A 15,823-nucleotide genomic window follows, 5' to 3' on the forward strand; every position below is an offset into this window, starting at 1 on the left:
TGCTTCTACGCGAGCCAATTCCTACTTTAAGCCCAATTTTCGGATTTGGTCATGATCTCCATAAACTCAGCTTCGTCAACTGTAATCACATACGAAATAAAGTGTAATTAAGTTCCTGTAACTTAATCGACAAATTGATGAATTTTTTTGAGGTATCAAAAATACTTGTTGTAATGTCAAGTTACTTAAACCGTCAAGATCAGTGTCAAACTCTTCAATCATAGATTGCATTTCATCGTCCGTTAATCCACTTCCAGTTCTCTGATTTACTTCTTGTAAATTTTTTAAACTTATTTTATTCGAATTTGTATCAGCAGTGAAGAGCGTAAACGCGTACTTTAGTTCATCCAAAGGATTTCTCTTAGCCATTTTATCTGATACTGTGCAGACGTTAATAATGAAGTTTTACAAGAGATGCAGCCAAATTTGAATATGCGTGCAAAAAATTTGCGTTAAAATGAAGTTACTCTGCTGACACATGTCGCACATTTCTAGACATACTTATGTAGTAGAAATCTTCATAGCCAATTTTATTCCCATGTGGCGGATCGTAAGTTCGCATAATTGACAAAATTTGTGCTTTTTTAGCTTCCAAGCCCAGGGCTCGAGTGGCAGCCTTCATCTCGTAATAATCAATGAACCCATCCTTATCAGTATCCAACAAATCAAAAGCTTCTTTAATGTGAATTTTTTCATCCTCAGAAAGCTGCCGTATCTTTTTACTGGCTGCGTTCGTTGGATTCTGGATTGCATTTTATATGTGATTACATTATTAGATCTGTCCGACATCCGCTAGCAATATCTGACAAATTTAATAGGGATAAAAAAAAAAATGGAGACACAAAAGAAGTTAACGTGTCGCGCAGTCGAGAGATACAAAATTGTACTTATTCCAGTTTCGAAATGAATTATCAGACCGATACATCACTAATAACTTACCATTTATACGCGATTCATACGAATACACAACTTAAAAGTTTGAATAACAAACTCTCGTAGGTACTTGGAAGGAACGACACTGACACTTTTGACGTTTCCTTGCAGGTTATGTTATTAGTTGGAGAAGTTTTCGTTTGGAGCGCAAATGTCCCGACATTTAGCCATCATCAATGATTTCGGCTATAGCACGGTCTTATAGACAGGTCTGGGCACTCCAAGCCCCTTCCTATATAACGCAGCGTGACCGTCTTGAAGCCTGTGCTTCTGAATTTGTGTACCAAAGACCGGAGCGCTACAATCTCCGAGGCCGGTGTATGCGTACTAAGTAGGCCTCTCCCTCACTAGCGGTAGAGGCGAAAATTCACAACATCGGCTTCATTTTCGAGCACGATTTTACTTACAGCCGGAGTGTCCAGACCTGTCTATGAGACCGTGGTCTATAGTAAATAGAATATGATCCACTCACGGCTTGTTCCGCCATTCAACAACTTATTTCAAAGTGTTTCAAAGCCTATCGGAATTTATTTCGATGAAATGAATTTTATGCGTCGTAAAAGCTCTAGTGTGTAGCATTACTACCACCATACGGAAATTGCGGGAGATTCAAATTGGTATTTCCCGGTTTCAAACATTCTTCAGTCAATCTAACTTGGAACAGTAACTTCTGTGAAAATGATGCATTTCGATAAACACTGAATACGTTGAGTAATAGATTGTATGTATGTACATAGCTATCCTGCCAAGAGATCATTCATAGGATTGCTTTGTATTCCGGCTTATATAAGTATATGTATATGCAGAGTGAATTCGTAACTGATACATTAATCTTCGCACTAAGTGAGAACCGATCAAAGTTGTGTAAAACACACCTCTCTTAATATCAAACTTATACATTCATCTCCTCTACATGCAATGTGTGCCAATGTCAACCGAATCTTGCGTTTTGTGACCTCAAATGTGATCTAGCAACAGTTTTCAAATACCACACCATCGACTTTTCAGTCAGATATCACAGATTCTTGCATATTACTTAATGAACATTTTACCTGCGCCAACTTTTCTTTTGACTGCATACTTATGTTGTTATTTCTTAGGAAACACAATGTGGTTCTGCATCCCTTTTTTGCTTGCCTTAACTTGGATCAGATTCTTACAATAAATAAATAAATAAATAAATAAACAAAACAGAAAATTACATGTGAGAATGTACTTTGTGATTCCTGCAACATTTATAATTCATTTGCGATTGGAACGTAAATAAAGGTGAGCATCTATACAGATCAAGGAAAAAATATCTATTTGGATGTGATAGTTGAACTATGATTTGGATATTAGGCAGGTTTTCACAATAAAAATACCATTATTAAAAAAAAATATTGGCCAGAGGCAATTTTCCAGAAATTTCCAAGTTTTGCTCTTATAATGAATCTAAATCAAATATATGGCCAGCTTATCACTGGAAATCATTTATGTATGGGTTGTACTTGGTTTATGCTCAAGTTGTCTCCACTATTCAATTACTATTATTATCAATTCCTATGTGACAAAATTAAACTTACTTACTAAAAAGAGATAAAGAAAAATAGTTTCATAGAGAAAATATGCAGGTAATTTGTAAACAAAAAGAGATGGATGATTAAAAGCAAATGCAGTCACAATCAAGTTACAACATATACATATAGGTATGATCGAATGTATATGTGTATAGTAAGTAAACAAATTTTATATCACATCATTCCAAAATTGCAATGTTGTGATCGACGTGTTTGTGGGGAAAAAAAAAACAAGCATACTATTTGCTCGTATAATATAATACTTTCATTTATGAGAAACCTATCGGATTGTTTTAAATCGTAATAAGAAGTGGAAATTAAAATAAAAAATCATATAATTGTATAAGTAGGGTATTGAGCTACTAAGGAATTATAGTATATAGGCAATACTAATTATATAATGGCATCGTTCAAGTATCAAGTGTAGTAGTAGTAATAGTAGTAGTAGTGGTAGTAGTAAGATTAATAATAATAATAATAATAACAATAATAACAATAATAATAATAATAGTTGACATTTCTATTTCTAATGCGTAGTATATCATCGATACCCAATTATTGGGTAATCGATATAACGTTTGTGAAACATGTAAAGAAAAAAAAAAAAGAAAAGTATGAACAAATTTACTTGAAGGCTCTTCGCCAGGCGTAAACTTGAACACTGCCATGGTCTCTAATAATCTGAAATTTGTCATCAATACTTTTTATTATCCAAGTATATGTATGCAGTCTAGTATGGTTCAGTGTAGTAGCGATATAATCATAGAGTCGAATACATTTAAGATAATCTATTTACAATTCAAGCCATATTATATTTATAATTGTAGTATGTTATATTACACACTAAAAATTATATTATTCAAATAAAAGCCCTGGCCATTTACTTTACTTGTACTGGCCTGAGCTTTAAAATAATTCATTTCATTTCATGAACTAATTTACGCCTATAATCATGTATGTATGTATATATGTATGTAATATGGTTTATAATTTATAAAATTGCACTCTTGCGCATTAGCGTTTACAATACAAAGCCCCCTCCCCCTGATCCCGCATTGCAAAGTAAAATTAACATTAAGAAAAAAGGAATCCTGCTTCCTTTCATTATACAACTGTTCGGTCTGGATTCGATTCTTTTCTTTACACTTACTTCTACTTCTATATGTAACATATGTGTGTATGTGTGTGTGTGTGTGTTGACGCAACAGTTCAATATACAATGTATCATGTTCATGATTAGTAACGTAAATGCCACCTTGCAGTACAGTACGGTTGTTTTTTTTCTTCTCTGATAAATTAAACTTATATAGCGCGATGAACTCTGATAATTTATTACAGTTATTGACACATTACTCAAAAAATAAAAATTTCAATCAATATCCATCAATGTGTAAATTGAAATGAATCCTGTAATTGGGATGAGATGAAAATGATCAGTTTTTGTTAAAACCGGTTTTGTAAAATCTCATCTACTGGATGACAAGATCTTCTTGTACTAATGAAAAACACCATTCTTTTGAAAAATACCGTACATACCTAGTACTTTTGATTATCATTACAATATATGTAAATAGTTATGTATGACTTAATATATGTCGAAAACTACGCGTAGCGTAATTGTCGCCGTTGCTGATACAATATGTGGATAATAATATTAATAATAAATTTTTGTAATATGTATCTGATCGTCAGATTGTAATTTAGAAATGTGAAAAGCGAAAGTGTAAATTGTGATACGTGTACATACAAATATATTGGCTGTGATTTCTGACTCTCTCTCTCTCTCTCTCTCTGTCTCTCTCCCCCCACCCCTCTCTGGGCGTGTGTTTGTGTGTGTGTCAGAAATCACAATTTACACTTTCGCTTTTCACATTGTGTGTGTGTGTGTGTGGGGGTCAGGATAATTTATTGTTGCGAGTTTAGAGGTTGACAGAGTGTAAAAAGTTTATTCTCTGTTCAATTTTGATTTCACCAAGAGAATCTCGTGTCATATAGCCATTCAAGCTACCCGAGGTGACTTCAAGCTTTCTTTGCATTAACCGTTGTCTGTTGGACCCTGGAAGAACCACACTGAGGTGACGAAGCTGAAACTAGCAGCCAGAGTTAACAGCCAAACGTGATAAAATTTTTGGACATAGAAAAATACAGTTCAATCTTATCCATACAATTCTATGAACACATTGGGGGTTCATGGTATTTCTCAAAATTTTCATTTTCTAACTTCACTATCTTGTTCGAGTAAACGTTAGAAAGTTTGGCTGCTAGCTTCAACCTCGTCGTTGAGATATTGGTAGCTTCACTTCACGAGATCTTCTTTGTGTATCGGTTGCTTGTTACAAAATTCACAGCAAAGTTTGAGAGGCAATATTAATATCCGACATTTCTTCATCTCAGCACAGGAAGCGTAGTACGTATATATGTATAATTTACGTAGTCTTAGTAGCATTGATACTAGTTTCAGTAAAGTAGTAAAAGTGGGGCATAGGTGCGTTGGGCTCTGTCTTGAATAAAAAGTATGGAACTTTTAATATTTTGTACGATATTATACAATACGATGAATGTCATGGTGAAAACTAAGGGTATATGAATCATGAAAGTACAAGCAAAAAAAATTAATAGCAATAACAATAATAATAATAATAGTGTGAATGATTAATATGTACAGAATACGTAGTGGTATCAACTTTTCCATAGGCTTGCGTTGCACATTTTGTGTATGTGTATATTATAGTAGCTATATTGTCTATACCACAAAACAAATAATATTATGGCCACTAACATAATAATGGCAAGTATTTTGCTTAAAAAAAAAAAAAAAAACAATCGTGTAGCGTTCAGTACGGAGTATAATAGTATGTGTATAAAATGTTTGGAATGAAGTATTATTTATTCGCCTAATCGTGAAAAAATTGTCGATCTTATTAGTAATCTAATGAAAAATAGTAAAGAGATTTTTTTCAATTTATTAAATATAGATTACTTCTAATGACGGATGAAAGAAAAGAAATAACAATACTCAGTTAACGTACGACTGTATGTGCGTGTATGATTGAACAAAATGGTATTTAAATAATCATACAAATAAAAAATTAAATTAATAGTAGAGCGGAGGTTACAATGCTAATGAATTATTATTTTTTTTTAAATTGATTACACGAGGTACTCAACAAGGTTTAGAAGTTTCTCATTGTGATCCATAAACGATCAAAGCAAAAGTTGAATATATTCTCTTATTCTGCCATAGCTCTTTTTTCATCTAATTTTTCAAGGAAGATAATTAACCATTAGAGGGCCGGTGTTTTTGGCTTGAAATTTGATATTTTTCAGAGGTATGATTTATGCATATAAATAGTCAGCACGTCCCCAATGGAGCTTCCGAGTTATCTGCTGACTCCTAAAACAGCCAGGCCAGCTCTCTAATGTTTAAATGTATATGGCTATATGTGAATATTATACCTACGTTACACATTTTTGGAACTACTATTCGACAAACCAATCAATTCACATGATCACAGTTTTCTTCAAACGTGTTTCAAAATTTATAATTCATAAACGGCGACATATGCCTTCTGATAATCAAATCAACAGAGTGCCCAAGAAATTTCATTTTCAATTTGCATGTGAAAATTGTGATAAGAGGTAAGATTTTGTGGGAGTGAATTGGGTACGGGGGGGATTGAAACATGGCGTGTCCACATTGTTTACTAAATCTTACCCTAGTGCGTTCAACAAATATAAACACAAGTATTAGAATCTTGCTGCAGTAAAAAATAATGAATAACAATGCTTTGATCTCTGGAAACAGACATTTGATCAACTATAAAAAAACAGCCATTCTAGAAATTTGCCACACAGTAAGAAAGTTCTTGAATATTGTCTGAATCGGTACTGCACTGGATGTTAATAACGACGTATTATAAAATTTCATTGGAAGTAGTGTCAGTTGGCTTTGACTAATTTTAAGTAGTAGTAGTAGTCGTAGTCGTAGTTTCTATTTGTGCAGAATTACTTGTCATATTAATAGTGCCATTTAAAGTTATTTTTCTGTTGCTTTTCGTTTTTGTTCATGTCAAATTTGCAAGTCACCAAATACATGGGTGAGTATAATTAACCAGGTATATTCGGAAGGTAATGGAAGAAATGAATTGAGTAGCAGATGCCATGGTCTATAGTCGATCGTTGAGGCTGTAATCACTTAAAATTCATATGCATAGCCGCGGCACAAATCAATGTGGATGATATTAATTATCACTTGTCGGTCGTCATGCTTAAGGCTACGGATTATAGGTAACTACTGTTGGAAAACTTCATTTCATCATGTCCTCATCTTTGGGATAGGGAGAACAAAATATTGTCTACTATTGTATCATTTTACAATTGGCATAGTATGATTAAAGTCAACAATGGTTTTTATATTTGACGATTTTGAAAATATATTCTTAGCTAGTCGCCCACGAAATACCACATCAAAAACAAATTAATATTGTTATACAATACAGAAATGGAAAAAACAACAGATATTCTACTTTAAGTTTTCCCTACTAAAATTTCTTTACATAAAGTTGAAAATTTTTCAATCCATTATAAAGTTTAAAAACAAAATAACAATATACCGGCATACACCTGCATTGCTTCTGAATATACGATTTCTATTCGTCTTTTTCATTTCACGATTATCTTCTATAAAACGTATTTCATTGATCGTTGATAAAAGTTTCCTCTGGAGTCTTTGTCTTCTTGTTTGTTTTTTTTTCTTTTTTTTCTTTTTTTTTTTGTCTTACATGTTTCTAAAAACACTACAGAGAATTTTATACATTGTTTACAACAACTTGGCGTTACTTTTAAAACCAACGGACAATATTCAATGCCAAAAGTAGCTTTTATCTTTACCACTTGGCAGATACTTAGAATACAAAATGTGCTACATACAATTACTGTAATCAATGTACAGAGTTTGGAGTACGAAGTTTCAGGCTTTTCTGTTAGGTTTGTCAAACCATTTTGCAACAAAAAAATTCGAGCCACTTACACATAAGATGTTTGAGAAACTGAAATTCAGATGGGTAATGAGGATGAGATTGTCAAACTAAATACAAGCTATTGTTGACTGAAATTTAGTAACAATGATAGTGTTTAGGATGCGGCAACCACTGGGTCCCCGACACCTCGATGTGGAAGGGAAAATAGGAGGTTGAAGCCTAGCAGCCAGAAGTAGCAACCAAACGTTTTGACGTTCATTTGAATAAGGTAATAAAATCCAAAAATCAAAACTCTGTAAAATACCTTGAAACCCGATACTTTCATAAAATTATGAGGATATAACGGAACTGCATTGTTCTATTTCCAAAAAGTTCAACACGTTTGGCCGCTAGCTTCAGCTTCATACAGAGAATATCCTAGAAACCAAAAAGAGCCCGTCTCTACAAGTTTTATACAGGCTTTAGTAGAAAAAATTGAAATAAAGACAGTAGCAACTGACAGACGTAGTCGCACCAGTCCCAAAAGAAGAGCAGAGAAAGCCAGAAGTTGAGGCAGGAACCAGAAGAGGCTCCTGTTTGCTCCGTCTATTTCTGCACTTGAAAGAACGTATCTTATCTTGCCGAAAATTGATTTAAAAGCGTACGCCAAGTGCAAAAATAATGTAATTCGCATGTCCCAGAAAAATTCAAGGCTTGTAACGAGATACCAGGCTATTTTCAAGTTTTTAAGATTAAAAAAAATTCTGGCCCAATTTCCAGATCTTCCAGACTCTGTAGACACAGACTTCTTATCTATTGAATTATACATACATATACATGTGTGTGTGTGTGTGTGTGTGTGTGTCTGGATTCCCTGGACACATAATGAGAGTGGCAGGGGCGAGGGTCTGGGAGGAGGGGGCATGGCTAATAGGCGCTTGTTCGTATCATAGGGTATTCTCCTCTTACGAGAGTTACGACAGAACATTATATTAAACGTAATAATAATAATAATAATAATAATAATAATAATAATAACAACAACAATGTTTTTAAAGCAGTTGGATCACTCTTAACAACTCGAGATTCACTGTTCTGCGGACAGTTTATTGTTTGATGATTTGCTGTTTTTTTTTCTCACCGGTACACACCAATATCTTCATTTTCGTTTAAATCATTAAATAGTTTAAATACTTTTTGTCTTAATTCTTATCCTTCTATTATGCACTTTGCCTTTTTTTTCATTCAGCTGCTTTAATCCATCTTATTTAACACAAGAGAATATATATTTTTAATCAAATGTATACTCTTAACTTTTTACTGTTTCATATAAGATACTCCATTCATTTATTTATTTTATTTTAGAATCAATGTCTTCATTTAATCAGTTTTTTTCCATCCCTTTTTTGATTATTTGATTATTTACTTTCCTTTATCATGTAACGTTTTTGTTCGTTATTTATTACCACTCTATCTTTGGACATCGTACGTATGTAGCATACTTCCTCGGGGGCGGGAAAGGGGGAAAAAAAGAAAAAATATTACCCCTACAATGCGTAAACGTTTGCTGGGATTATTTTACCAAATTATAATGTTTTACTTGCTTTTTAATGTTTTGTGCACAGCACTTCTGTTGTATTGATTGTAGAAAAAGATTTAGTACAACATGGTAATGCAAGTCGTAGATCTCTCCCCTAATTACGAGACGAGACGCATCTTCCGATTGTAATTGTTCGGGTACATGGCATTGTTTGACGGTTTAGTTTTCGGTGGTACCCCACTGCAAAAATACGTTTCTTCGTTCGGAAACAAAATGTTTTATACAGATAACTGCTCAAAGTTGTCTTTAGTTTCTCAATATTATTAGCAAGATGCTTGCCACTATAGTATATACACAGTTAAGCATCTTGTGGAATTCTAGATTTTGCTCTTTTTTTTTTTCTCTCTTTATCACTCGTTTTTTCTTGTTTTTGCACACACCTCCGTAATCTCGTTCTTTCGAACAGGTCACTGTCAACAGATTATTTATAAACTCGAAGCTACAGTTTACAAAAAATACCACAACAGCATACAACCATTTGGCAAAGTCTGTTATAAACCAAATGGTATTTACTGTTTGATTTATATACCTTCCTCGTATACAGACATCACATTTCACTCATTACCTTTAATAAAAATTAATATATAGATTACATTCATTAAGAAACGTGCTTGCATAGGTATGATACATACACTTTTAATTAATATTGATGAGTTATGTTTTCTGTTGTTCTTTTGTTTCAGTTTCCCTTCGTTTGCATTCACTTATCGTTTTTCATTATGTTTAGAAGGAATTAGCTACCTCAGGCTGCGTCATGTGTATCAGTTCAGTTTTCAGTTTTCAAACTCGATATTTTTCTCATTGTGCAATTAGGTATTTTATTTTTATGGATACAAAACTGACTGCGACAGAGTTCTTCATCATCGTTATTATATTTTGAAACGTTTATGTAAAATTTAGAAAATTTTAGCATCATATAACCAACAACCATTCGTTGCGTGTTAACGACAATGTAAATTTCAATGTTCTTGAATATACCAATAAATCTCTACTTGTATTCAAATTATGCTTATATACAAATATTTTATTCCACTATCAAGAGAAGCAACAACTGAGAGGAGCTCTTGGTTCTGGTAGCTTCTCTTCTCTTAATGTGTCTCAATACCATTGATAATGCACAACTTTTGGTTGAAAGAATACAATGCTGTATTTAGATATATGATATAACAAAGTTATTGGAATTAAATACGCGTACGCATATAATCTATTGTAAATAAATAAAAACATTAAAAATGGTAAAATTCATGTGACGATGAAAATAAGTGTTCAGTGAAATTTAACAAGAAATAATTAGTAAAATAGTAGGAATCGCACGGTCTTTCCAAATAGTTGGGCATGTCATTTGGAATTTGGTAAAGCTTTAATTATTCAGTTTGCCAATAACTCTGTCGATATTGGGATTTTCATGAGTTTAATAATAATAATAATGATATCAAAGAACTCGACAACAGATTACTATTGTTATTACTGCACGTTCATCTCAACGGATCCATCTAACTTACGGATTTGGGACCAGTTGGTTCACTTTAGCTACATCTAGTTGACCATGAGCGTGTGTGACTCCATGGGTGCAGCACTATCATATAAAGTATCGGTGTCCTGCGTCGGCTCACCCTGCAGCTGACACTGGTTACTCAAGGTTCCAGCTCCACAGTCGCAAAAAAATCTGTGCACAAGAATTTTTGGTACTGAGAATGTGGAATGTATTCGTCGGTGAGACGCTCGGGAGAATCGCCTGAAATGGAGTCATGATTTCGGGGGTTTTCAAATAAAATAATACCACTCACCTATCGTGCCGGATGAATTCTACGTCGTGGCCAGCGTGACAAGTTTTTATACAATTTACACAGATAGCATTACGATCTGTCGTATTGCACGTTTGACAACGGTAAAAGTCATGCATCGGGAACGACGTGTACGATGAAATTTTGTAAAGACATTGGCCATTACCGACAGCTTTCTCCACTGCGTCTTGATTGTTGAATATCTTATTACCTACAGGGCATAAAACGTAATGTAAGAATTACGATTATCGAGGAGATTAACTGGCAGTGCATAATCTTTGCAAACCATAAGGAAAAAAAGTATGGAATCGGCTCGACCTTTACCTCTAGTTGTTGGCTGAACTCCGCTGGCGAGACAAAGACCTCCAAATCGGTTGTTGAAGATCTGATTGAACTCCAATGTGGCGGTCGCATTGTTCGTTATCTCGACTCCTGCGGCTAATCCATCAAAAATACGATTTCTCCTAAGGACTGGATGCGATTGGGTTGAAATTAGAACTCCAGCCTGCGCATTTCGGAATATGTCGTTCTCTTCGAGTATACCTGTTATTTGGACAACGTTAAAACAGTGAGGCTTAATTCCGAAAGTACACATACAAATGAGTTCAGGGTACAAACCTTTTCCCCCATTGAATATACAAATTCCGCCATCTCTTCCATCGAATATTTTATTCCTTTTTAACGTTGGATTACTGTCAGTTTTAATCCAAACACCTGCCATGGCATTGTCGAAAATTTCATTCTGTTCTAAAAGGCCTAGACCGCTATTGTACACGAGGACTCCACCGTTTTGTCCACCCCATATTTTGTTCCCTCTAATGACAGGATTGCTCCCAGTCCTGAAAGGAAGAATCTTTGTCAATAATTTGTTATATGTAGCATAAATAACGAAATTCTCAGTCTCAAATCATACCTAATCTGTACTCCAGAATACAAATGATTGAAAATATCATTGTCTTCCAATTTCCCATGACCATTGTCATAGAAATAAACTCCGACCTGTTTGCCACTGTGGATTCGATTCCTTCTTAAAACTGGAGTTGATCCCGTCGTTATCCAAACCCCGGCCAACGTATTGGCGTAAACTTCGTTTTCCTCGATCAAACCTTGACCTTTTTCATGAACATATATACCACCATGTTGTCCATGGTGAATTTTGTTGTGTCGGACAATCGGATCTGAGTTCGTCCGGATTTGTATCCCGGCGAGAGCATTGCCGTAAATGTTATTATGCTCTATAAGGCCACGGCCTTCGCCAAATATGTAAACCCCACCTTGATGACCATTGTATATTTCATTTCTACGAATCGTTGGATTAGAATTTGATGTTATCCAAACGCCAGCAAAATTGTTCGAGTGAATTTTGTTGTCGATGAATTGTCCAAGACCGTTCTCATGAACGTATATGCCGCCCGTTTGACCATGATGTATCTCGCAGTGCACAACGGTCGGATTAGCACCCGCCTTGACTTCAAAACCAGCGATTCGATTATTATGAATATCATTCGCCTCAAAGTATCCTAGGCCGTTATCAAACGTAAATATCCCAACATCTCTACCATGGTGGATGTGATTTCTTCTCATAATCGGATTCGCGTAGTTTTTCACCCAAATCCCCGCCAGTGCATTTCGGGATATTTCGTTGTCCTCATAGGTGCCTTGGGCATAGTCCGTTACATACAGGCCAACGTTTTCGCAGTCAGATATGTCGCAATTTTTCACCACAGGATTTGCTCCAACACCCGACACACAGACCGCTGCTCCAACTGTTTAATCAAAATTCATATATTAATATCAATGAAGGACAATAGTGTCAAGGTTGGAGAGTTTCGTGTCAATCTGAATAACTTACCGACGCTTGAACTACGAATAATGCAGTGATCGACCGTTGGACTACAATTTTCGCCTACTTCCAAACAGTAATGTTTATGATGTTGTACAGTGCTGGTTACATCAGGTGTGAATTTGAGAGTGAGGTGGCCTGCGTACGCACGTTTAGCACCTTCAACGAACATGACTGTCGATTCTGATTCTCTTTCTAAAATAACAGACTCGGCGACGTTGCCTGCGGCAGCTCCTATCAAAGCTACGTCGCAGTCAATGATGAGAAATTCACCACGGTATGTCCCGGCATGTAAAAATACTAGGTGCAGGGGCGTTTCCTCGGTGCCTTGCGAATTATTGATGCAACAGTTACCTTGAACATTGGTAGTTGAGTTCGCATTTGGCGTCGATCCATTGCTACTCCTATATTCTTCAACAAAGTCTAAAGCCCCTTGTACAGTGTTGAAATATGGGAGATTTCTACCCTTGAATTTAAGATCCTGAAAACCAGGCCTGACGTGCACTCCTCTGTACAACTGTCGAAAACTTTCTTTCCAGGGGTTCGAATAATCTGATTCGTCCGGCGAGATAAATTCGAATTTACAAGGTGCCGGATTAAACAGTGGCAAATCATACTCGTAAACTTGCTGATACAACGACTTCCACAATTCCGTGTCATTCGCAATCGCTTGAAAACGTTTACACACTTGCGAGACACGGCACAAATCTTGTTCCATTAAGTAGTTGAATATCGTCAGCAGCACCTCATCCGGCAACTCGTACTGTAGGTAGTGTGCAGCTGTATTTGTATTTGTGCCTACCGCAGAGTGAAATAAATAAATGAATATTTTTAGAAATATAATGAAAAAGTACGAATTGATTTTCAATTTTCCTCTAGTGATCATTTAAACATTACCCCTTCAATTTATGTTTAGTTTGAAATAAGGTAAAAGCGATTAAGTAACCTCAGTGTTAACACAGAGTTGAAAAAGAGAATACATGTATAACCGGATTAAGTTGAAAGTTTGCTAATGAAGCTGAAGCTAGCAGCCAGGTTCAGTGTGACAATTGCTAAACTCCTGCTCAGCAATATAATGCAATACAGTTTTACATCGATGGCGAGTAAAAGAAGGGATTTGTAATCTTTATTTGAAGAAAAGAAGAACAATTCATTGCCTACCATCGGTTGAAAGTGAGCACGTTCTCCTAGGTCGCTTTCTGGCTGGTAAAGATGAGGTTCCAAGAGCAGCGGCGATACTGCTTCCTCCGGGAGGTGGTAGTGCTGAACTCGTGCCAGGTGCAGGATCCGGATGCGGGGGACTCTTACGGCGAAGATCGTAGGGTGACGAGTGCGAATGAGACGGAGAAGGGGCGGCTATCCCCGAAACACTAGGCGAAGATCCTCTGCCTCCTCCTACACCCCCGCCTCCTGAAGGAATTGGATTTGAAGCTGGACACGGTAGCTCGCATGGTTCGGCTGAGAAAGTGAGCATGAAATTTTTAGATCTTAATATTTGAAGGATATTGATACAGCTATGGATTTCGAATATTTATAAAATAAATATTTAAAGAAAAGAACTGGTCTCTCCATCTCGTCTTGCTTGTTCTTGTATGAGCACACGACTTGGCTCTAATGCGATAAGTTTTGCACCGATTTATTCGATAATTGAACTCTCATAAAAAAAAAACCATCACTATTTTGATCATCGTACAAAATTAGATCGAATCATTTCAATAGATAAATCAGTTTGATAAATATTATAAATTTTATAACTTAGGAAGCACCGATCAGGCTTCTTGAATATTGACGGCGTCTCTGGCGATTGTAGAACACGTATCCACGATGATAGAATTTTTCAATATAGAGATTTGAAGTTAATCTTGTCCCTACAAGGCAAATGAAGTTTCTTATTTAATTCATAGTCCTCAGTGAATAAGATGAGATAACCATAAGTTATGTATGGGGAAAAAAAAAACACACACACACACACGTAGAACGCTGTTCTTAGAGCAGCGCAGATAAAAAACACGGCAGCAACAATGGGAAGTGTAAATCTCTTACATCAAGGAATAACGCAATGGAAAGGTTATTTTTATACATTGAAATATATTTCAATCCACTGTCCAAAGCAGTAGTGGCACAATGTATAGATAGTGGAAATTTAACATAAATGAAATTGAATTCTGTGGCACATCTGCTGTAACTACAGCATATGCTAAAAAATTCATTAGCATACAGACGTTTTTCGTTGCAGACACACGCTACCTAGAATTAAGGCAGAAGCAGCGTTTTCTTATCGTTTTATAATTGTATAGTTTTTGTATGGCAAATTAATATTAATTGTGATCGATTTCACGTGACATGATTGGCATTTAAAAATGCCGGATTACACGATTCTGAAATTCCAGTTAGGAAAATCGAATAATCCATGCAGCGTGAATATTTATATGACACTCCAGAAGGGTAAAGTAGCTTGGTATAAATGGAATAGACGTCAAATAAATATAGTTACGTCGGGTACACCTCTGGGTGTGGATGATGATAATCGACATTTTTGGGGAGCTTTTCTCTTTGTTGCTCTTTCACGTTACATCGATACACACGTATGTATGTAGATACGCATAATATGCTTTGCTGCATATGTAGTATATTAATTTTTCTGCTCGTTGTAATCGAGATTAGGGAGGGAATGCCGATTTAGTAGTAGTATGATCGTATGCATGTAAGTAGGTACATAGTGTGACAAATGTCCATGCAAATCGGATATTGTACGAACTCGTTGGTAATCGGAGAAATGACATTGGATAATATTTAATAATAGATCGTACAATGAGAATAGACGATGAGAATAGGAAAGAGGAGAATCGATGTTAGTTGAGTAGGCAGGAAAGGAGTCGGAGCGAAACGCAAGCTGAACGACGAGCCGAGCGAGCTAAGCCGCGAACCTTACGAGGAGCAGCAGTAGCAGCAGCCGCCTATAGCCCCGTTCTATTACATACCCGATGTTGTTCTAGAGGGTAACGGGATTCTGTTGGCGCCTTTCCTCCGGGATCTGCGGACGTAGCTACGTGACGATGTGAATGACGCGCTCGGCATCTTGAAGTTAGGTGTATCCCGATTATTTTATAAGAAAAACGGGGAAAAACTATACACTAAACAATGGC

At 35.8% G+C, this 15,823-nt stretch overlaps 2 protein-coding genes across 6 annotated transcripts; both read right to left on the minus strand.

The window, feature by feature from the left end:
- Positions 1–15,796, minus strand: LOC124302199 (F-box only protein 11). Of its 5 annotated transcripts, none has more exons than XM_046758078.1 (10): positions 15,659–15,761; positions 14,444–14,545; positions 13,839–14,135; positions 12,687–13,475; positions 11,748–12,600; positions 11,453–11,673; positions 11,159–11,377; positions 10,838–11,045; positions 10,553–10,716; positions 1–79 (listed from the first exon to the last, which is right to left on the minus strand). In XM_046758078.1, exons 1-9 carry the CDS (start codon positions 15,753–15,755, stop codon positions 10,587–10,589), a joined length of 2,916 nt encoding a protein of 971 aa, XP_046614034.1. In that variant the 5' UTR covers positions 15,756–15,761; the 3' UTR covers positions 1–79; positions 10,553–10,586. The 5 variants fall into 5 exon arrangements, with proteins under 5 accessions (XP_046614034.1, XP_046614033.1, XP_046614032.1 ...); XM_046758077.1 differs by lacking the exon at positions 1–79 and adding an exon at positions 2,810–9,460; XM_046758076.1 differs by lacking the exon at positions 1–79 and adding an exon at positions 2,810–9,615.
- Positions 27–1,420, minus strand: LOC124301974 (centrin-3-like). The gene is made up of 4 exons (XM_046757644.1): positions 1,406–1,420; positions 502–742; positions 186–380; positions 27–79 (listed from the first exon to the last, which is right to left on the minus strand). Exons 1-4 carry the CDS (start codon positions 1,418–1,420, stop codon positions 27–29), a joined length of 504 nt encoding a protein of 167 aa, XP_046613600.1.
- Positions 15,797–15,823: the final 27 nt, after the last annotated feature.

This window comes from Neodiprion virginianus, chromosome 4 (genome assembly GCF_021901495.1).
Source record: "Neodiprion virginianus isolate iyNeoVirg1 chromosome 4, iyNeoVirg1.1, whole genome shotgun sequence".
Taxonomy (NCBI): domain Eukaryota; kingdom Metazoa; phylum Arthropoda; class Insecta; order Hymenoptera; family Diprionidae; genus Neodiprion; species Neodiprion virginianus.

Coding starts and splice junctions, on each gene's coding strand:
- LOC124301974 (XM_046757644.1), bottom strand. Junction 381..501: donor TGAAGATTTCTACTACATAA/GTATGTCTAGAA, acceptor ACGTCTGCACAG/TATCAGATAAAATGGCTAAG. Junction 80..185: donor CACTGATCTTGACGGTTTAA/GTAACTTGACAT, acceptor ATGTGATTACAG/TTGACGAAGCTGAGTTTATG.
- LOC124302199 (XM_046758078.1), bottom strand. CDS start 15,755: ATGCCGAGCGCGTCATTCACATCGTCACGTAGCTACGTCCGCAGATCC. Junction 13,476..13,838: donor GTGCTCACTTTCAACCGATG/GTAGGCAATGAA, acceptor ACTCTGCGGTAG/GCACAAATACAAATACAGCT. Junction 11,674..11,747: donor TATTCTGGAGTACAGATTAG/GTATGATTTGAG, acceptor TCTTCCTTTCAG/GACTGGGAGCAATCCTGTCA.